The following is a 24,474-nucleotide window of genomic DNA, read 5'->3' as shown; positions in this document are numbered from 1 at the left end:
ATTAGGGGTTTTTTCTGAAATATTTCTTTTACTAGGAATGTGCCAAATTGGGAACTTCATGCACTATCCAACTTTTACAGCAATTTCTATACTTTCCAATACTAAAACATCCCCAACGAACTAAAATGGGCTTTGGACAGATTTGGTGTTTTTTCACTATTAGATATTTCTGCAAGAAGCTCTCTTTGATGGGAAGAAATTGCAACAACTCCCCTTGGATTCATATTTGGAGGGCAGCAGCCCCTTCAAAGGTGCCTTTTTGCATGGGAGTCTACACATGGAAATATTTTAAACTTAAACAATCTACAGAAAAGGGGGTTTACAGTTACAAATAGATGTTTTCTTTGTACGATTGATGCAGAATTAGTCAATCAAATTCCTCTCCACTACTCCAGGACAAGAAATTTGTGGAACAAGGCTCTGCCCTTGGCTGGATATCAGAGGGTTATTGCAAATTCCATTGGAGGGTTGATTTGGGCTTGGAAAGGCATCAAAGCCACCGAGGAGAAGCGGAATACTTTGAATCTCATTGCTCTCGGCATCTTTTGGTGTGCTTGGAAAGAAAGAAATAAGAGAGCCTACAAAGATGCAGTTACTCCACTTTATATTAACAAAAAATCAGTGGATTGTTGTTGTTTCCAATTGGCATAGTGAGCAAATTGTGAATGATCATAATGAAATTCTTGATGTTTGTGACACTCTACAAACTGGTTGATGTTTTGTACCACGGGATGGAATCCCCTTGATGTCTAGCTAATAAAAGTTTCTCTTTACAGATCAAAAAAACAAAAAATATTACCATTTGGATATCATTGAGTTTACCATACACGTATGAATAATTTAGAATAAGAGATCGATTGACAAATGAGGAAAATCTAAAAATTTGAAATTTATTTGCAAAATTAAAGTTAATGAAGTTAGGCATTAAAAAAGATGAAAAATGAAAAATCAAGATCAGATGACATCCCAATTGAAGTTTGGAAATGCCTAGGTGAAAACAAAATTATATGGTTAAAACTAATTTATTTAACACAATTATAAAAACTAAGAAAATTCAAACTAGAGGAGGAAAAATACTTTAATACCTATATGTAAAAATAACGGAGATATTCAAAATTCTAATAGCAATTGTGGAATTAAATGTATAAATCATACAGAAATTGTGGGAAAGGGCAATTGAGCAAAGACTAAGGTTAGAAACGAGGTTCTAAAGAATTCAATTTGCCTTTATGCTGGGTAGATCAACTATAGAACCCATATATGTTTCGAGAAGAATAACCAAAAAGTTGGGAAAAGAAGAGACTTGCATATGGTTTCTCTTGACTTAGAGAAAGCCAATGACAGGGTGTACCTAGGGAAGTTCTATGGTGTGTTTTATAAAAATAGAGAGAGAAAAAAAAGAGTATATGGTAGGTATACTAATGTCATTAAGGATATGTACAATAGAGTAATGACTAGCAAAAGAACTATTGGTGAGGAGTCTTGGGCATTTCAAATCATAATGGGTGCACAGCAAGGGTCTGCTTTGAGCCCTTACCTTTTGGCACTAGTGACAAATAACTTACTAGAAGTATTTAAAGGCTGTTTTTAGATGATATTGTCTTGATTGATGAAACTAGGGATGGAATAGAATCTAAGTTAGAAATTAAGGCGAGAAGTTTTAGAATCAGGTCTTAGGATAAGTGGAAATAAGACAAAATATATGAAATGCAATTTCACTCATGGTAGGAGGAATATTGGAGAAAAAGATCAGACTTGATGGTCAAGAAGTTAATAACACTACTAGATTTCAATTACGACAATCTATTATGCAAGTTGAAGGAGAAATCAAAGAGGATGTTATACATAGAGTTAATGCAAGGTGGGTAAAATGGAGTAATGCTCCAAACCTATTGTGTGATCAATAAAAGAAAAGTCTTATAGGATGGCTATAAGCCCAGGTACGTGTCACGAGCTAAGCTTGTTCAGGGCATTATGCTTGCCTGTGACCGCTTATCTCGTGTGCTTAGGATGGGTTTCCATCATGTAAATACTAGTGTAGGGTTATTTTTTGCTAGTAGAGTCGTTGTAAGCCAAATAAGGCAGTATGACTCCTCGGTCACTTTGATGTTTCCTAGTGCCAAGATGATAATTACATAAAAACCTCTTTAGGGGAGGGTGAGTGTTCATCAGTCATTGTAAAACTCACTAGCAATTGTCAACGTGCTTAGCCTACTTGCCTCCCTCGCTAAGTACAACATGTCAATGGAGGATTTGTTAATGGATTACGTTTGCTTCAATGCTTACTGCTTGGTTGCCACGGCTTTCATGAATTGATTATTATTTCCGCTGCTATCTGATTGAATGTTAATGAAAGTGCTTCGTGCATGAATGTTGGTAAACGATAGGCTGGCTAGTTAAGCAAGAGTGCTTTAGCTAGCGCCGCACGGCCCTTCACAACAGTGTGAAAAAGGCAGGCCGTGACACTACGCTACGTAGACCAAAATCGGCAACCAAGAACAACATATTCAAAAAGTTGTCGAAATAAGAATGCTAAGGTGGATGAGTGTTATAATGTTAAAAGATCAGTTAAGGAAATAACAAATTCATGGTAAGTTACGCACAGCACCTATAGGAGATGAGATAAGGCAGGGGCGTCTCAGATGGTTTAGGCATCTACAATGTAGGCCAAATAGTGCACCGGTGAGGAATGATATAGTTACTGTAGTGGCAATAGAAGGAGTATGGGTAGACCTACATACTTGGAATAAGATAGTAAGTAAGGATTCAAACGCCCTTAAATTATTGCAGGAAATTGCTTAGTTCATGTAAATTAGCTGAAAAGGATTCATGTACCCAACCCCGCCAAGAGGGACTTAAGGCATGATTTACTGCTGTTTGTTGTTGTCGGATGTAGTTAATAATTTTCAGCATTTTGGCATTTTCCTTTATTTGGGTTAAGCTATTATTTCCCAAAGTTGTTTCCTTATTTAGGGATTTGCTCTTATTTCCCAAATTATGTTTCTCTTTTAGGATTTGCTATTGTTTCCCAAATTATTTTTTTCTCATTTAGTATTAGGAGAAGTTTATAATTAAAGGCTTGACATGCAACCATGAGAGGCAGATTGCAATATTGAGCATTAAGCACTACTTGAGTTTCATCTTCATTTTTGCTCTCCCTTTTAGTTTCCTATTTACTTTCTTATTGGACACATATCTTCTCATATGGTCACTGCCCCAGCACCAGCACCAGCAACAGCAACACAAACCCTGCCCTTCCATCATCCATAAACCAATACCCCAAAAAACTGCTGCTGTATCGCCACCATCTTCATCATCGAAGAATAGGATCAACCACCAAATCTTCTTAGTTGAATCCCAAATCATCCCCTTTTCCCCTCTATCATGAACCACAACCAGGCCGTGACATCTTCCACTTGCACGTGCTAAGAAGAAGAAGAAGAAGTTAGGATTTTCTATTGTTTCCCAAATTATTTTTTTCTCATTTAGTATTAGGATAAGCTTATAAATTATAATTAAAGGCTTGACATGCAACCTTGAGAGGCAGATTGGAATATTGAGAATTAAGCACTACTTGAGTTTCATCTTCATTTTTATGCTCCCTTTTAGTTTCCTATTTACTTTATATTGGACACATATCTTCTCAGAAGGAGAAGGAGGAGAAGAAAAAGAACAGCAGAACCTGTGAGAGATAAGAGACAGAGAAGGAAACTGCAATCTGATACAAACAACAACTGTACAAGAGAAGAAGGAAGAAGAAGAAGATGGAAGAAGAATGGGAGAGAGAGACAGGAAGAGGAGGAAGAAGAAGAAGAACAGCAGAACCTGTGGGAGATAGAGACAGAGGAAACTGCAATCTGATTCAAACAACAACTGTACAAGAGAAGAAGGAAGAAGAAGAAGAAGAAGATGGGGAGGAGGAGGAAGAAGAACAGCAGAACCTGTGGGAGAGAGAGACAGAGAAGTAAACTGCAATCTGATTAAAACAAATGTACAAGAGAGGAAGGAAGATGAAGAAGATGGGAGGAGTAAGAAGAAGAAGAAGAAAAACAGCAGAACCTGTGGGAGAGAGACACGGGGAAACTGCAATCTAATTCAAACAACTGTACAATAACTTATATGTCCAACACTTATACCACTACAACTACTAGCACATATTTACATAAAAATCCCAATAAAACAAGGAATTACAAAATAACCTCAAAGTACTTAAAGAAAGAGGAAGAAGAAAAACAGCAGAACCTGTGGGAGAGAGAGAAAGAGAGGGAAACTGCAATCTGATTCAAACAACAACTGTACAAGAGAAGAAGAAGAACAGCAGAACCTGTGGGAGAGAGAGAGAGGGAAACTGCAATCTGACTCAAACAACTGTACAATAACTTACATGTCTAGCACTTATACCACTACTACTACTAGCACATATTTACATAAAAATCACAATAAAACAAGGATTTACGATATAACCCCAAAGTACTTAAATACACAAAATAAACCTAAATTAACCAAACTTCTAAAATAACAAGAGTTTTCTCAAACTAAAATATAAAAACCAAGATACAATATGAACATCTAAAATTCTCCATTGGTGGTTCTCCATCACCTATGTAAGGCCCCATCCTCTTTTTTCCGCTTTTCCCCTTCGATCTTATTCCCTTCCTGCAAAAAACAACAAAGCTCAGCCCATAACCATATAAGCCCAACTAGCTTTTACTGATCCACCTATATCACCTAACCTGTTGACTAGCCCAACTCAAGCTGCACCTAGAGCTGGGCCAACCCAGCTTTAACGCCATGATGCAGATAAGTTCAGGGGGTAAAAACACAACAGAGAGTACAAAAACAAAACATGGTGATCAAGGAAAAACTCAAGTCGGCTCAGCGAGATGTGCCCAAACTGAAGGTCTCAAGAGCTATCCATGACCTTGCAGATGGACTAATCTAGAAAGACAATATTGCACCAAAGGAAATCATGGACTTTAATACCAAACTAACTGAAGTATTACCCCATTTAGTTACATGGATTTACAATCTACTCCGAGCTACTGAGTATAGCAATCAAGGCAATATTATTAAAGCTCACAATGTGGTTGACCAAAAAGATTTAAGTGTTGAAGAAGAGAAAAGATATGTAGCAATGCTCAGTGAGCCCATGTCGAAACTAGAGCTGCAACCAGTTGTATTAGAAACAAGATCTGAAGGGATAAAGGACATTCCAAAATTGACATATATGTCCAAAAAGGGATTTGAGGATGTAGAAATTGCAGAGAATAAGCTATTCATGGAGGATAAGTCCATTGAGTTCAAGGCTGAAGATGTGGGAAAACTATGGGAAATGTTAAGAGATCACGTATGAGCAAGATTAAGGCATTTGGAGATCTTTACATTTACCATATATGTATGCATAATTTAGGAAAATTGGATTTAATTATGTAATTTTCAGCATTGAGGAATTTGCAATTATGCTACATTTATCACTGATTTTCTATTATTACCCAAATTATGTTTCTTAGGGATCTGCTATAATTTCCCATTTCCCAAATCAGTTCTAATCTAGTATTAGAGAAAGCCTGTATAAAGGCTAGATGTGTAACCATGAGAAGCAGATTTGAATATTGTGCACTAAACCCTAACTAGTTTTATCTTCATTTTTACTCACTCTTTTTAATTTCCTATTTATTTTCCAATTGTTTTATTTTGTTTTCCTGCATCCTTCTCTTGTGCCAATGGGTCCAGCATTGCCACTCCAACTAGATTGCCCAAAAAATAGCAAAACTGCACACCATCATAATCTTCCAGCATCATTTAGGCCTCCAAAAACATTCAAAATATGTAAGGTCTTCTTTTTTAGCAATATTCTACATTTATAAACTCGAAAAGCTAATTCATTAGTATTTTAGCAGAAAGCAGAAAGAATCATATCCCACAGTTCTAGCTTAGAATAATTGTCACTACTAGAAGGAACCATATGCAATAAAATGCAAGTTCAGATTATTAGCTCTTCAGCATATATTGTACTACCTGCCAAATTGCACATATATGTCATATGAACATGTAACAATCAACAAAAATAACTGGGGCTCAGAGAACATCTAGACTGATAAACAATCAAGTAATCATTTCCCCTCCAATCAAGAAGAACAACTTAATCCAATTAAAATGTACCAGTTGAACAGTTAAAAAAACTGTTAATTTATAAATGCTGTAAAGCTATAGATGGAGGTTAGAAGGAGAAAAGAAGAGGAGAAGAAAAGAGGAGAAAGAAAGAGACAGGAGGAAGCAGTAGTTTCTTGGAGTTACATTCAGCTCCAGGTCTGCCCTTTAATATATTAATAATAAAAAATCTTGAAGATAAAAACGCCCCTACTTACACCACATAATTACTAAAATAGCCTATTTCTTCTTACACTACCCCTCAAGCTGGAGGTGTATAAATATCACCTATCACCAACTTGTTACAACCAATAGATAAAGGCATGCTTTAATAAAGCCTTCGTGAAAACGTCGCCCAACTGATCCATAGACTTCATGAATGGAGTCATTACAACCTTCTTCAAGACAGCATCCTTCAGAAAATTAAACTCAACTTCAATGTGCTTTGTTCTCTCATGAAACACTAGGTTGCTAGCAATAAAAATGGTAGCTTCATTATCACAAAACATATCTGTGGGCTTCTTGACCAAGAAACCCAACTTTGACATAAGAGACCTCAACCACATAAGCTCACACACAATACCAGCCATAGCTCGATATTCTGCTTCAGCACTAGATCTAGCTATAGTAGCTTGTTTCTTGCTACACCAGTCAATTAGTAGACCTTCAATCATCAACTGAACCAGTCAATCTGCATCAGAGTATCCCATGATGTCACAGTTTTTGTTACATTAATATATCAAACCTCTACCAGAAGAGCCAATGACATACCTGAGAATCCTACAAACAGCATCCCAATATGGTTGTTTGGGATTTTCCATAAACTGATTCACCATCCTCACAGCAAAGGACATATTAGGTCTAGTGACAGTCAGGTAGGTCAACCTAGCAACCAACTACCTATATCAACTTTTATCTTCAAAGTCTGGTCCAACATCCCTAAACAGCTTCACATTAGGATCCATGGGATTATCAACTGGTTTATCTCCAACATACAAATCTCACTTAGCAAGTCCAAGGTGTATTTTTGCAGAGATAGATTCAATCCTTTGTTAACACCATACAATCTCAATACCAAGAAAGTAACATGGAGTAACCAAGTCCATATTTGAAATTTTTCTTGGAACTATTGCTTGACATTTGCAATCCCACTTGTCACTGCTAGTGATGATGAGGTCATCGACATAAACTACTAGAAGCATTACATCTATCTCATTTTGGCAAATAATGATTGAACGATTAGAGTAGCACTGAATGAAACCAATTGAGAGACCACCTCACCAAATTTTTCAAACCAGGCTCAGTGAGATTGATTAAGACCATAAATGGCCTTGTGCAACTTAAATACCTTACCAGCCTCCCCCTAAGCAACATACCAAGGAGGTAGCTCCATGTATACCTCTTCCTGCAGATTTTCATACAAGAAGGCGCTCTTCACATCCAAAATTAACAAGATCAAGACACAAGCAAAATTAAGTCTAGCAACAAGAGAGAGGTTCTCAAAAAATAATCAATACCACATGTTTGAGTGTACCCCTTGGCAACCAATCGAACCTTAACCCGTTCAATAGAGCCCTCAAGAAGATTTTTGACAGTGTAGACCCAACATCTAACCAACTCCTTATTAGGAGAAAGATCCACCAAATCCCATGTTCCCCAAGTGGTCAAGGCATCCATTTCTACATCCATTGCATGTATCCACCCACGGTTAGCAAATGCCTCAGCATATGAAGAAGGGATAGAGACATATGTCATTGGCAAGGCAAAAGAACACATAGGACTAGGAAGGTGTTAAATTGAAACAAAATGAGCAACATGATAACCAACTAATGACTGTGTGTACATGTTCGAGTACCTTTTCATTATGCAATCGACAAATCCAAATCACACTGGGATGGATCTCCAAAACTAGAGGTCAAAACAATGGAGAGCAAAGGAGGCAGCTGCACAGTGGTAGTGGTGTCTGTGCCTGTTTTCGTCCTTCATAAACCCTCAATTGTTTTTGGATCAATACCTGATGGATCTAGAGGAGCATCAATAATTTCCTCTAGTGGAATAAGGGGTCAGGATCAGAGAATCAATGCACGAGGGGGAGACATAAATCACTAATGGACCCAAAATGTATTCAATGAGGACGCAGCACTAGAGAAATAAGGTGTCCCCTCAAAAAAGGTAACACCTGCACTAACATATTTTTTGCGAGTGTGGGGATCATAACATCTATATCTTTTCTGGATCCTCAAGTAGCCAACAAAGACATTTAACAGAACAAGGAGAGAATTTGTCCTAACCCATGCATGGAGCATGAACAAAACATGTGCACCTAAAGACACAAGGCACAATAGAGAACATGGATGTTTTCAGATACAGGATAAAGAAGGGATTTGTGCCCCTAGAACACTAGAAGGCATCCTATTAAGCAGAAAACAAGCTGTAAGAAAAGTAATGATCCAAACAATTTTAGGAACATGCATATGACGAGTAGAGAGCATGTTATGTCAAGTAAATGTCTATTTTTATGTTCAACTACTCCATTTGCTAAAGGGCATGTACACATGATGTTTGTGAATAATCCTTTGGCCAAGAAAAAATTCCAAAGCACATTTTGAACAAATTCAAGTGCATTATTAGATTGACAAATTTGAATACTAATGTCAAACTGGGTTTATGTTTCCTCATACAACTAAGTAAATACATTAAGAAATTCAAACTTGTCTTCAATAGATAGATCTAGGTCATACGCAAAAAATTAGAAGCATTGACAATCATTTTGGAAATTCCATTTTCCTTGCAATTAGTATCTTCCCTAGAAGGATAAGAAAATAGCGATCTCATAATTTACGATCAATTCATTCAATATTACCTTTTTCAAAGGACAAATTATCCCTTTAACTTATATGTCAAATATACTAAAACCCCATCCCATTCATTTGGAAATCTTGGTTCAAATTCTTCCCTACTAGGTGAAAGATACCTCTTTGCATTTCACAAAATATTGATGACCAGTCAAATTGTTGACTCTACATGGACCCCAAATATCTGAATGAATAATAGAAAACAATGATTTACAACAAGACTCAACTCTAGATGGAAAAGATGTTTTGTTTTCCTAACTGACATGAAGAAGACTCAAAATGGGAGACTTGAACATAGGAAAAACATGTTGCAATTTTTGAAGTGATGGATGACCCAAATGAGCGTGTCATTGATCTAGAGAAATGCCATAGGTAGAAATTGGAGAAGTCGTATGACAAGAACTGGATCTACCAGCACCACCACCACCGAAATAGCATAGACCATCCTTCTCAAGCCCTCCACCAATTATCTTCTTTGTTTGGAGATCCTAAATAAAATAATGAGAAGGAAACGTTGTTATAGAACAAAGACATAATTAGTCAATAACCAATAACAAGTTCAAGGGAAATTTTGGCACATATAACATAGAAGATAAAGTAATATAAGGAAATGAAAGAATATTCCCACAGCCAGAGACTGGTGTAAGCAAACCATCAGCAAGAGTAATAGTAGTGTAAAGTAGTAGGTTTATGGACTAAAATAAATTATGAATGCCTATCATATGGGAGGAAGCACCAGAATCAATATCCCCTGATGAGGATGATGACAAGGAAAGAAGCCTGGTTGAACCTAAATGGGCCATAGTAACACTAGATGTAGAAGATCGGGTTTGAAGTTGTTAAATCATGCAGAGCAGATTGTTATACTCCTCTCAGGACACAGTAATACGATATACTCAATTCCTTAGTGGAATGGTTAGGTGCACTAGGAGTGTCAATCATAGAATGACCTTCCGCAAGACTTATTGACCCAAGTAGGTTTTCCGTGAAGATCCTAACATCGATCAATAGTATGATAGCCCCTGCCACAATGTGTGCAAATGCGAGAATTTCCAAAACCTCGTCCTCGTCCTCTAACACTTCGCGAACTGCGGTTAATCATATTGCTAAGTGCTAACCATGGCTAAACTATCACTTGAAGTAGCTTGAGAAGAAGATAGAAAGCCATCTTTGATGATCCCTTGGATTCTAGCATATGCTTCATTCATAGATGGAATGGATTCACCAGCAAGAATCTGATCGCAGATGGGTTGTAGCTCAGGACTCAACCCAGCTAAAAACTTGGCAGCCAAGAACACTGCACATTGCCTCTTAATCATCTCAATATCAAAACTAATTGGTTGATAAATGTTGAGTTCCTCCCACATAGGTTTACCTTCTTGGTCATGCTTGAAAAATTTTTCATATAGGTCAAAAACATGAGTTTGATTTTTATCTTGTGAGAAGCTTTCACAAAAATCATCCCATACAACCTTTGTTGTTCCATGAAACATCACATTCACAGCAATTCGTGGCTCCATGCTACTCCACAACCACACAAGTAATATGTCATTTTCTTTCATCCAATCTTCATAATCCTTAAGTCTGGAGATAGAGGGGAATGCAACAAATATTTGGACTTCCCTCACACATTATATACACGCGTACTGCCTGAGACCATAGCAGGTAGTTAGAGGATCCAACAACTTTGATGGCTGAGATATGTATGTTAAAAGTATCAGTCGAAGCTCTCTCTGTAGAGGCCACCAAAACCAACCCCAATATGCTACAATAAATGCACAGCAGTGCTGGAATGCACAACAGAGCAACAATGCAAAATCAGGCAGCAAACACAAGCGAAGAGCAGTAGTTTAGAATTTCAAAGGGCTGCTCTCACTATGGAAGAGAAGTTACAACATCCTATGAGGAATTACTTTACCAGGAGGAAGTGGGTAGCCCATAACAAGCACCACAGGAACTTGATAACAACCTGGCAGAACAGCAGCTACAGGTATGATGGCCGGTAGCAACTAGAAATGAGTGCCGGCAAGAGCAGGAAATAAAATCTTTGAACACCAATAAAAAAACACCAGAAACTGATACAAGATTACAGCAATCAATCATGTACACACAGCATCACCATGCTACAACCAACCAGCAAACAGCAGCACAGCAACAGCAGAGACCAGAAACAGAATTTCACACAGCAACAGCAGACACCAGAAACAGAGCGTAACTTCACATCAGCAAATCACCATGAACTCATGAATACACATAGCATCCTGCCAGGGATGCTGCACAGCGAAACCAAGATGCAAAAAATGACCTTAAACAACTCTCAAACCAACCAGAAAATCAGATTTGAGAGCTAATTAGGGGAATATAAGAAAGAAAATGAAAAACAGAGTATCAAGGAAAAAACTCAGAAAACCAGATTTTGACGAGATAAATGCTCTGATACCATGTTGTAAAGTTAGAGATGGAGGTTAGAAGAAAAGAAAAGAGAAGAAAGAAAGAGAAAGGAGGAGGCAGCAGTTAATTGGAGTTACGTTCAGCTCCAGGTCTGCCTTTTTATAGATTAATTAGTAATAAAAACGGTTGAAACACAAAAATCCCCTACTTACATCACATAACTACTAAAATAGCCTATTTCTTCTAACAATAAATCAAGCGCATCTTCAATAATTATTCCTTCTGGTGTCTACATAAAGTACAAGGTGAATAAATCAGGTGCATCTTCAATAATTATTTCTTGTCTGGCTACATAAACTACAAGGTGAAGTCAAGGCTAATGCATGCACACATGAAGAATGTCCATATGCATCAAATACAGAAATTGATTCTAATCCTCTTTGAAAGAAAAAAAAAGGTGGACCTGAAGGTGTGGCAAGCGCCCAATTTTGAGTGGCTCAGCTCCTTCCCAGAAGTCCTTACTTTCCACTGAAAGCAAAGCTAAGTCACATTCCACACCTCTAGCTAAAACCTGGGTCACCAAGAAAAATTATGCTGCCATGTTTAAGTAACATCCATTACAAATTAAACATGTTAGACTAAAGGACAAGAAAAAACAACCACTTTGTAAAAGTTTAATCATCCAAGTAAAATTCAAAAAAAAAAAAAAACATTCTTTCACTAACAATTTTAATGTGATCATTTTCCATGAAGGTATATGCAGAAAAATGAGATCATTTCATAAGATTCAGGTCTAGATTTTTCTTTTCTTTTTTTACAGCTCTTGAAATGAATCCGTGATATTGTATGTATAAGACCCTCTGAAGCATTTCATGAAATGTATTTTTTTTTTCAACTTCTCTTATCACGAGTGGTGTCATTCAATACGGCAGGATGGCCAGTGCCTTAAAATGTTTGGGACAACAAAATGAAGCAATAGTATTCCCATAAGATGTCCAAACCCCCTCAAAAGATCAAATATATCACTCCTGAGCCACCACCAAAAAAAATTATGTTGACATCAAAAAATAATGAGGCACCATGTCATTCTTTCTGAAGAAATACCTTGGCCACATATTTCTTATCATCACCCCTTCTCTTCACTTTGACCTGCAAATATGGAATAACATTGAAACAGATTTTATATGATTAAATGGTCAGCATATATCATGAAATAGACTTGCTTTAACCAAGAATATATTTACACAATTACTAAGAACTAAATGTAGATTGGGTAAATTATAGTATCACAAACCATTATGTACATATACTTGATGGAACTTATAGCAAAAAGGTCAGGAACTCCACACTGCCACCAAGCCAGAACTTGATGATATTGAAAAGAAAAACTAAAATCAAAGCCACGTTACTGATAACATAATTACATATGCACCAAACTCTCTAGTCGGTAATCAAAATGGGCATCTAGTACTTCAAAAACCCGGAACAATTCTTATGAAATCCCCTAATAAAGCAAGTTTTGTCATAGTCTAGGACAAGCCCTATATGTCAATAACTAGCAACAAATCCATGTGATACACTCCTTTGACATGCTTCATCAACAATAACAACAACATGCCTTAAGTCCCACTAGGTGGAGTCAGCTACATGAATCCTTTTCCGTCAATTCACATGATCAAGGGCATTTTCCTCGGCTAGCTTAAGAGCTATTAAATCCTTCTTCACTATCTCATTCCATATTATTTTAGGTCTACCCCTACCCTTTTTACTACCAGCAACAATATGTAACTCACTTCCCCTCACCAGTGCACTACTTGGCTTACAATTCAAATGCTCAAACCATCTAAGCAGCCCCTCCCTTAGCTTATCTTGTACAGGTGCTATGCCTAATTTACAGCAAATATGGTCGATCCTTTATTTATCCTTTAATGTGTTATACCACTCATCCAACACAGCATTTGCGTCGACAACTTTCACTTTTTGGATATGTTTTCTTAGTTGCCCAATATTCTGATCCAAAGGGCAAGGCTAGTCTTATAGTCATCCTATAAAACTTTCCTTATAATGTTAAGGGTATTCTATAATCACACAATACGCCCAAAGCACTCCTTCATTTTACCAACCTACTATAACTATAGGTATTACATCCTTTTTAATTTCTCCTTCCGCTTGCATAATAGATCCAAGGTATCGAAATCTACTAGTGCAATTAAATTCTTGATTACCAAGTTTAATCTTATCTCCAATATTCCTCCTTACGTGGTTGAAATTACATTTCATATATTCTTTCTTATTTTTACTTATCCTAAAACCTGTAGACTCTAAGTTGTTCTCCATAGTTCTAACTTAGATTCTACTTCGCTCCTATTTTCATCAACCAGAACAATATCATCTGCGAGCAAAATACACTATGGGATCTCGTTTTGGATATTCCTAGTGAATTCATCAATTTATAACGCATTTAATGTGCTTAAATAATAGGAAAAAAAAAAAAGAGCAACATTATTATCCCTAGCATATGATATTGGACCAAGGGTCTCCTTTAAATCACCCGTCTTTCATAACGCATGAAATGTACATATTTATGGAACCTAAAGTGTTATCATCAAAAAAAATATAAAATGGTATCTAAGTTTCTATTAATACATTAGTTAATAATACAGAATCTCCTTTATTTCAAGCGACACTTAATGTATGTGTATAGAAGTGAACTATATTTACCTCACCGTGTGGTACTTAAGGCTTGATGGTTGTTGTTGTACATACGTGAATTGTGTGTGTGCACGTGTGTGTGTATGAGAGAGAGAGAGAGAGAGAGAGAGAGAGAGAGATGCAAGAAAGACGCCCAGCAACTTTAATGCTCAATTCAATCTTTCCAAAACCAATACATATGAGGCTTTTTTATAGGCTTACTATGCTTGGAGAATAAGCAAACTAGTTTAGGAAGCCTAAATAAACTAAATACTAGTTTCCAAAATAATAATTTTTTTTTATAAAAGACAAAAATATTGTTAATAATCGAGAAGCAGAGTATATGACTTAGAGGACAAGAGTCCTCCCCAGAGATCTAGAGTATAGAAAAAGCATAAGTACATCAAAGATATAAAAACAATAAAAGTATTAATCACAAAAGTGCTGCCTTCCAATTCTGTCTTAAGGTCAGACAACGATAATCCCCAAAAAAATCCAAAGTGCACACCAAAGTAAGCTAAGAAAGTCACTCTATACCATAATAGCCTGGAGCAAGTTGAACAAACTTTAAAAATCTTAGTGTTCCTTTGAATCCATAATGTCCAAAGGATGGTGAAAACAACCAAACTCCAAAATGGGGGATTATAATCAAAACAATGGCAAACAATTTGTCCTATTGGAGGGAGAAGTTTCGAAGGATGAAATGGACGATCACAACCCTATTTCCTTAGGATAATGAAGGGCTCCCTATTGACAGCCTCTGTAGAAGAATGATTTCTATAAATATGATAGGAGCAAAGATTTAGAGAGTCCCATAATTGGGGTTCCATCTTCTAACAAAGCTCACAAGTCTTCTTTCCAGGGTGTACCAAGTTCAAGTTCTTTCTTTTGTGAGCCAAAACACTAGAATCTCCTTCTATTTTTGTTCAAAAAATTTGGAGTCTCCTATCATACCAACTCATTCCCCATTCATCACTCCTTCAATCTGGGACACAAAGCTCTTGATGAAATGCAAGATAGGCATGTCATTGCTACATGTAATCCACCTATTCCGTTAGAATCTCATAATAGCTTGGCTACACCTCTATGCTATAGGAAGCCATTGGAGGTGGGTTCTTCCTCATCCTTAGACCTATTAGAAGACAAAAGGGATAACCTCGAGGCCGAGGAATTCCTAGAGGAGCTGAACCTAGCTTTGGTTAACTCGAGAGGTAAGAAGATAAGGCTTAGGAAAGAGATTAGAAAATAGAAAGAAGACTAAGAAACTTCGGCGAGAGTTAAGGAGGTTGGTTTTGCCGATTAAATATGACAAGGGAGGTAAGTCATGCAAGGCTCTTCTTTGTGCAAAATGAAGCTCCTTTCTTTGAACATAATAGGTCTAAGTAGTCGGGGCAATAGGAAAGTGAGAGTGGATAAGAAACCTTATCTATGGGCATCCTTGATATATTGTTCCTCCGGGGAAACTAAGCAAAGGGAAGTTGATTCCTTCATAATCAGAAGCTTCTAGACAAATGAAATAAAGACTAGGCGCATCTTCCTTCATCAGGAGATCAAATTATTGTTTGGGATACTAGAGTAGCATCCTTTAAGAAATGCTCCTTGACACTAGAGGTGTAAAGGCGTGGTGGTTCACTTATATCTACGGACCGACTTTGAGGAGTCAATTCATTGAGGAGTTAGTAGATGTTTTTGGTTTGTGTAGCCATGGGCCAACTTTGAGGAGTTAGTAGATGTTTTTGGTTTGTGTTGCTCTTCATGAGTTGTTACGAGACTAAGGGGAACTTGACTTAAATGTGTCTCACAGCTCTAGAGAGATCCTTGGGAGCCCTAGGACCACTACGAGCATGAGAAGTTTGACTTATTTATCTAGTATTGTGGGCCTAGAGATATCCTTATTGATAATGGTAAATTCACTTATAGGGCTTCTAAGGATACGCAGGCTTACTCCCGTATTGACATATTTATGTTCACAAATGAGTAGGAGGATGTGTTTCCACACCTTGTCGATAGTCATTTTTTGACCAAACAAATAATAACCCAAATGAAGATATCAAAAATCAAACAAAAAATAAAAGAGAAAGGAAAAGCTTCACTAGGCAGTCAACTGGCCTTCCCTCCATTTCTAGCATTTGCCCCACTCATAAGCGATCAACTGGCTCCTTTAGGCAGTCGACCAGCCCTGTCAAAATTCGAATTTTTGAGCTGTCCTCAAATGATTAGCCAAGGAACTTGGGTTTGCCATGTACCCCAATCATCCCACATGTCAAGCAACAACATTGGCAGTTGGTGGTTGGCAGTTACTGGTAGTTTTTTTTTTTTTTTTTTTTAATTTGGTTTTCTAAATTCAAATTCAAAAAGGTATTTCCGTCCACTCCATTCAAGGTCTATAAAAGGACCTCTACGGGGAGATAAATGGGCATGTCAAAGTGGGGCAAAGTGATGTTTATAAGGATTTTTGAAGGGATCAAAAGGTGATTTTCATTGAAAGAAGATAAGGAGAGAAAACCATGTATCTCTTTGTTTCGGGTGTTTTGGGTGTGAATTGAAGTAAGGGTGTCCTCCACATGATCTACAGAGGATTATTCTTCAATAAGGTTAGTGCCTAATTCTCTACTTAATCTCTTTTCACTTGTTCCTTAAGTCTTGATCTGTTGAAGCATATAGATGATTCTTTGAATGTTATATTCGATGTTTCATGATTTTTCCATTAATTCGTGTCAAAAATACATGTTAAAAGTACTAGGACATGTTTTTATCTTAATTGCATAGAAAAAAGCATGTTTGAAGATAAAATTTTGGCATGTTCGTGGAAGTTTGTTTGCAAGCGATCAACTGGCCCATGTAGGTGGTCAACCAGCCCCTTACAATTTTAAAAAGTAGCTGGTCAACCGTCAAATCCTAATATTGTTATTTTTTAGCATTTTTTCTTGATTCTCTTAGGAATTTCAAGTGTTTTTGGCTCTCTACACTCAGTAGAGTACATTTGATTGAATTTGAATGCTGTCATAATAGATGTTTTCATGGTTTCTCTACAAAAAAAGAGTAATATTTTCATCAAGAAATGAATTTATGTGAAGTTTTCATAAAATCTTCCATATTCTTTGTAAAGTTTTCAAAACATTTTTGAAGTAATACATTCATGATGCAGCATTTGGATGTTCTCCGAATTTTTTAAACAAAATATCAAGGCAAGTTTGTGATTTTCCCTTCAAAAATCTACACTTTTCAAGTTAGGCTTTTATAATTTTTCTTCCAAAGAAACCAAAGCACCTCTTAGAAAATTTAACTTTTTAATAAATCATTCATGATGTGGTTGTTGAATGGATTAAAATCCTCCTTTCTAAAAAATAAATCAAGAGTTTTCAAGTTGAGTTTTATGGTTTTCCTCCCAAAGAAACAATTCATTCAAATTCAAGAGTTTTTTCAATAAAACAACCCAAAGAATGTTTTTTACATTGAAATTAAAAATGTTTTTTGGGAACTAAAGATGGCCTGATTCTTCTTTTGAGGATATGTATGCAATCTACTTTGTAGATCCAGTCATACCAAACAAAAAAACCCAAAAAGGTCTTTCTTTTGTTTATTCATTATTTTCTAATTTATGCATGTATATGTGTTTGTTTTGAATGGGCATTATGTAATAGGATTTTCATGAGGTTAAGTCCTTTGTATGAGTCCTACGAAAGCCTTTTCAAAGGGGTTAAGGGTCAGAAGTTTTCTAAGAAGGACAAGCAAAAGAATCGAAAGTTATAAAGGGGCGGTCGACCGCTTGATTTTGCAACATGATTTTTCAAATGCTTTTTAAATTCCAACCATTTCTTTTAGAAATTTGTTAAGGCTACACACATATACACACAAGGTAAGCACAATAACCATTCATAGAATAGGTGTTCTAGGGTGCTAATTCATTAAATTCCAATAAAAAGAATTTAAAGTATTACCGTCCCTATCCACAAAAGTACTCCCGAACCTAATCTCTTTTCAAAAAGGTTTTCTTTTATTTTTCCTTTTCAAAATTAAAAAAAAAAAAAGTGACGACTCTGTTTTCTAAAATAAATAAGTACCAATGGTTTGACTGTCTATACTTGTTTGGTTTGTAAATGGTCATCAAATTGTTGACAACTCAAATGGGTTCAGCAAATCTTCCATAGACCCACATAGGATCACTACCCTCTCCTTTTAGAGTCTAACCCTATGAAGTGGGGCCCACCACTTCCATTTCGAGAACATGTGATTAACTCATCCCTTCTAAGAGATAGTCAAAGACTAGAGGAGTGAGTGTCAGGTGGAAGGGTGAGAGGGTTTAAAATTCATGAAGAAACTGAAATTTGGAAATCTAAGTTGATAATTGGAATAGACTCTTGGGAATCTCACAATTGCAGAAAATAGTATCGCTACAAAATTAAGAGTGTGATCTTCTTGAGGAGCATAGGAGCAAGGGGGACAAACTCAATAATGAGTTAGAAATCTTCTTATTGATACAAGACATGTGCTAGTTTTAGAAGTATATAGCGAATTAGGTGAAAAGGGGGTTATAATTCTCGTTATGTTCACAGGGTAACAAATAGGAGGAGGAATTTTACATCAAGGAGCTGGGTTTAAAGCGTAGCTAGGTGGTTAGGGGTCAATCTCAGATCAGACTCATCGGAGTTGAGATCACTAATTTCTATAAATTTTTGTTTTACAAGGAGACCCCAAACAGATTGATGGTGGAAGGCCTTGATTGGATCCCCATCTAAGAGAGTTCTGCTCGGTGTCGATAAAGGCCTTTTCAGGTTGAAGAAATTAGAAAAATGGTCTTTGACATGTGTAGAGACCCTGGCTTTCTTTCAAGATAATTAGGGAGTGTTGGAAGTTAATATCTTAAAAATTTTTGAAGAATTCCATCATAAGGGTGTGGTGAATACTAGTATGAATTCCACATTAACACCCTCATTCCCAAAATGGACCAAAAAAGTCTGGGACTATAGTCCAAACAACCTAATTACTAGAATGTATAAAATCATGTTTAAAGCCGTAGCTAAAGGACTTAGACTAACCTTGGGGGACACTATCACCATGGCATAGACCACATTTATCCATAATAGACAAATCCTAGATGTTGTGTTGGTGGCTAATGAGGTGGTAGAGGATGTGACAAGAAGGGACAAAAGGGGGCTTCTCTTTAAAGTGGAATTCGAGAAAGCCAATGACAAGGTCATCTAGGGCTTCTTAGCTAAGGTGTTTGAGTAATAAAAAAAAGGCTTTATGGACCTGTGGAGAAAGTAGATCAAGGGTTGCCTTAGTTCAACCCATCTATCTATCATTTTCAATGGTTAACCAAAGAGTAGTTTAAGGCCTCCAGGGATCTTAGACAAGGGAGTCCACTCTCCCTAATCCTGATCACCCTAGTTGTTGACAGCCTTAGTAGGACGCTTCTCCATACTCAACAAAAGGAGGTGATCAAATGCCTACATGTAGGGAGGGAGGAAGCAGAGATCTCAAATTCTTGCACCTCCATTTTGGTTGACACCCTACTCCTTCTTGAGGACAATTTAGCAAAATTATGCAAAGTCATGTTCTTGCTCAAAATCTTTGAGCAAATTCCAAGCTTAAAGATCAACCTATCCAATAGTGGCATAGTCGACATCAACATAGGGGAGAGGTTAGTTCAAAATTTCAAATTGATTGGGGATTGCGACTCCCTTTAGTGGCCTCTATCCTATCTTGGTGTCCCTCCGGAAGGGAACGCATACTTCAAAGCCTTTTAGGATCCACTGCTAGAAAAAAGTGGCTAGGAGATTGAGTATTGGAAGAGGGCATATTTCTCTTTTGGGGCTGAGCCACTCTCATTACTACCTTACTCTCTAGAATCTCTTTTTATTACCCCTCGTTATTTAGAATTCCCTTAAAAGTAGGCAAGTCACTAGAGAGGTTGATGCAAGATTTCCTTTGGTTGAGTCTTGAAGAGGGTGGGAGAGACCATCCAGTTAGCTGAGAATTGGTTAGCAAACCTAAGTCAGAGAGGGGAACTGAGCATTAGGAATGTGGTATCCAGAAACATCTCCCCTATAGGAAAGTGCTATGGAGGTTCCCTCCCAAAAATTGATTCCCTATGCAATAAGATGATTGAGAGCAAGTATGGGATCAAACAAAATAGGTGGGAGACGAGAGGCAATGGCATTATCTCTCATGTGTGTCCCTATCATGTTCCAAGTAGCTAGTCAGCTCTTTCTTCTTATCGACTCAAAGTAGGTAACAGGAAAAAAGTTCGTTTTTGGGAGGATGTGTGGGTAGGGAGGTCTTCCAAGGTGGGGTTTTTCCTCTTGGGATTTACATTTCTTTAGAAATATCAAAGAAGAGAGGTTGATGAGCTCACTATCGTTCATTCATTGTTTGACCATCTATCCCTTCCATTAGTAAGGATGAGAGAGTGTAGGAGGGTGATTTTTTGAGTATATTCATTTCTAAATCCTTTCTCTCTCGCCTTTTAAAATCCAGCACCCTTAAGCTTTTTCCTTGAAGCCACACTCTTTGGAAGACTAAGGTGCCTAGAAAGATTCATGCTTTTGTCTAAATTGTGATTCTGGAAAGGATTACCACACATGATTCCCTTCAGAGGGGAAGGCACTACAAGGCTCTCAATGCTAACATGCACATCATGTGTTGTGAAAACAACGAAACGAGTGCACATTTTTATATCTTTTAGGGTGGCATAGCAGCTTTGGAAAACCCTTTTTTTTTTTCATTTGCAAGGGAAGAGTGGGTGGCTTTGGGAAAGGTGGGAGAGTTTTTATTGATTAACTTCAAAGGCTTTGGAAAGAATAGAAATGGAAGAGCTCTTTGGAGTGTGACTGTGTCCACCATCCCTTGGGTCTTGGAGATTGAGAGGAATGCTACAACCATGATGGGATAAAGCAACTTTCCTCACTTCTTTTTGGGTGCACACTTTTAGACTTTTTGGGGCTTAATGGTGTCGTAAGAGATTGGCGAGCAGCACTTTTGAATTGATACACATATTGTTTTTTCTATTTTTCTTTGGTGTATTATAGTTTTTCTATATCTCTAGGTCTCTAGAGAGGACTCCTTGATCCTTGTTCTCTAAATATGTGCTTGGATTCTCGATTTTGTCTTCATTTACCCAAAAAAAACAGCCACACTCCAAACTCCAAAGAGCTTTACCATTTCTATTTTTTCAAAACCCCTTAAGTTAACCAATTTAAGTTCTCCCCCTTTTCCTGGTGCCACCTACTCTTCCCCCACAACATATGAAAAGACCACGTTCCAAAGCTACGAATGTCACCCTTCGATACATAAAAAGAAGAGCATTTGTGCCCTTGATTTCACAACATTGATGCACATGTCAGGATTAAGGGCCTCATAGGGCCTTCTCCTTTGAAGTAAATCATGCATGTTAATCCTTTCAAGTATAACCATCCAAACAAAGCTCAAAACTTCTTGGGCACCTTAGCCCTCCAAAGAACCTGGCTCCAAGGGAAAAGGTTAGGGGAAGGGCATTTCAAAACGTGTCAGAGAAAGTATTTAGAACTAAACATACCCAGTGAATCATCTTCACACACTCTCTCATCCTGACTATGGAAGGAATAGGTTGGTCCAACAAACAAGGATAGTGAGATTCCTACAAAACTAGAAATCCCAAAAACAGGAACCTCCCTCAAGGAAATGAAGGAGTTGATGGCAGTGTTATGTAGCAAAGAGAGTCTAAATAAATGAGGAACCTTCAGCTCCAACAAGAACTTCCCCATCCACACATCCTCCTAGAAATGAACCTTTTTGTTGCTACCCCCTTTGAACTGGATCAAAGTATAGTGTCCTAAATAATAATGCCCTAGAATCTTGCTTCCTAAATAATAATATCCTAGAATCTATAAGATATGACCCTAATAAGGTTATCCTAAATAAAGCAAACGAAAATACAAAAAAAAAAAAAGGAAATTATAATAGATCTTGTTTGCATGTTGCATCGTTCTCCACCAATTAGAAAAAATTTAACCACAAATTTTAAAAATCCAGAGGACAAACCCAGATCTTGGCCACGCTTGAAGGGGGAGTTTTTTACAAAAATAGGGTTATAAAAAAGAAAAAGAAAAAAAAAATAACAGAAATAGGGCTTATCAGAAACAATATACAAAAATAGGGTTATTCGCACCTTGAAGATGCTGAAATAGTGGTCCCACAAAATTATGGAGAACTTGCATCTGCATCTCCAATTCGCAGACAAAATTATCGGTCTCACACTGACAGTGTCTGACAAGCGGGCCCCATAGATCATAAATAAAACAAAAAAAAATTGGTGTCCGCATGTCAAACATGCAGAGACAATGGAACCCACAAAAGAAAACCAAAAAAAAAACAAATCAAATATACTGACAAAGCAGAATAGTCAAGACATCAGCCATGTCATGATTAATCAAGATGAGTGATGCATGCATGATTAATTAATAATATAGAAGTAGACTGATGTATGTCATTACTAATCAATGTAAAAATAAAGTGTGAACGTGATTGATGCATGCCTTGAATTAAAACTTTTCAATTTCCTTTCCCATGCATGTTTCTTTAACCATTTGAATTCCCTCCCCCAATACATGCAAATGGGTGGGACATCTACCCAACCCCCACCCCACACACACACACACAAAGTCACAAACCTCTTTTGCATTAACGAACAGCATGAATTAATTCTTTTTTAATTTTAAAAAAAAATGCTAAAAAACTCATGGTAAATGCATGAAAGTTAAGATTTTTTCTCAACTCCCCCTTCTCACCACACACACACACATACACACACCATTCTTATTTATTTTTTAACTCTTAAATACAAACCACCTAATTAATATGTTAATAAAGAAATCTTCTTCTACTTCCTCTATATGATCCCAGTGCTAGTCACTCTCAACTTCACCCCAACAACTCAATTACAATTACCGAAACTCTATCTTTCTCCCAGATTTTCTTTCATCTACTTTCTTATATAAATTATTTAATTTTTTTCTACCAGTTATGATAATTCTACAAACAACATTAGGATTGCTATTCGGTTCGACAACTCCCTTCTGTTTTTGAGTTGGATCAATCAAGGGCAAGACTGTGGATTCGGAACACTCAAATTTAATGACAATCTGACTTGGATGTAACAATATAAGAATTGAGAGAAGGTATCTGAGTGGTCAATTTCTGAATTTGCTTCTTTGGCCGTTCTTTCCACTCAAACATTTGAGTCGCAACGTGCACTACCAGATCAAATTGATCCTTCATCACTTTCTTTCTTCTCCTTTTTTTTTTTTTGGCGATTCAAACCAGTCTGCATGGTCTTGCCTCACTGACTGGTTCAGTTGTCTGGTTGGAGCCAGTTCAAACTAAACCAATTATACTAATCAGAGTAAAAAATTAAGGCACTGCTTGGCTGCTTTATCTCCCCTCTTACAGGCACTCCATCTTCAGCTGCTGTGGTCAACAATGAGTCATCAGTGTTTGACAAAAGCAGGGACTCTGCTCCAGCATCGGTGGTGATGGCATGGTTCCTCTATGTGAAGAACTCAACGAAAAACTTGCTTACTGCAACGACGTGAAGCACTCAGGAACTAAAGATAGCATTCCTCATTCAGACCTTCATTTGGCAGTGATGATGATGACAACGGCATGGAGGACTTGGGGATTCCGGAAGCACAGCAGCAGTAGCTAATCAATGAAAAAGGAGAAGTCTTTTGATTGCTTTGAAGGGATTCAACTGAGGCCGCAATTTTTTAATAAAAAATATGCTGGGAGTATTGCAAAAGATGGATCAACATAGTGAATGGTGGAGGGAATGATGGTGGTTGATAATGATATTGAATGGTAGTGGTGGTGTAGATGGCAGCAGATGCAAAGCAATTTAAGTCAAAATCGTGAACCCTATAAGTTCGAGTTAAAACTCAGACGACCCTATCATAAACCGACAGCCATGGTGATTTGAGTTGAAATCACAAACCCTGTCAAATAACACTGACAGCAGTGCCAAAACAGAGTACGCTCTAACACCACTTGATGCAGGACTAAGGTCCAGCAACTTCAATCTCAATTCCAATCTTCAAAAAACTAATACAAATGAGCCATTTATAGGGCTACAACACTTGGAGAATACGCAAACTAATTTAGGAAGCCTAAATAAACTAGTTTCTTGAATAAGAATAACCTGAATCTTGCTTCCTGTAATAAAATCCTAGAACATTAAAGATACGACCCTAATAAGATTACCTAAATAAAACAAACGAAAATACAATAAAAAGTTGGAATTAAAATAGATTTTGTTTGCATGCTGCAATTAAAGATACGATCCTAATAAGATTACCAAAATAAAACAAACGAAAATACAACAAAAAGCAGGAATTAAAAAAGATCTTGTTTG

At 37.1% G+C, this 24,474-nt stretch overlaps 1 protein-coding gene across 3 annotated transcripts in view; it reads right to left on the bottom strand.

Annotated features, from left to right (window-relative positions):
- The window catches only part of LOC131155352 (protease Do-like 2, chloroplastic), a 75,712-nt gene that overhangs the window by 24,529 nt on the left and 26,709 nt on the right, over window positions 1-24,474 (bottom strand). For all 3 annotated transcript variants that reach the window (XR_009136786.1, XR_009136787.1, XM_058108417.1), the window contains exons 6-7: window positions 12,501-12,545; window positions 11,860-11,967 (exon numbers count right to left, since the gene is read on the bottom strand). Coding sequence is in view for 1 of the 3 variants with exons in the window: in XM_058108417.1 (XP_057964400.1) it covers window positions 11,860-11,967; window positions 12,501-12,545 (153 nt within the window). In the remaining 2 variants the exon portion in view is untranslated. The remainder of the gene's footprint in view (window positions 1-11,859; window positions 11,968-12,500; window positions 12,546-24,474) is intronic.

The sequence above is a fragment of the Malania oleifera genome, chromosome 5 (assembly GCF_029873635.1).
Source record: "Malania oleifera isolate guangnan ecotype guangnan chromosome 5, ASM2987363v1, whole genome shotgun sequence".
Taxonomy (NCBI): Eukaryota; Viridiplantae; Streptophyta; class Magnoliopsida; order Santalales; family Ximeniaceae; genus Malania; species Malania oleifera.
This window is presented reverse-complemented; position numbering and strand designations above follow the sequence as displayed.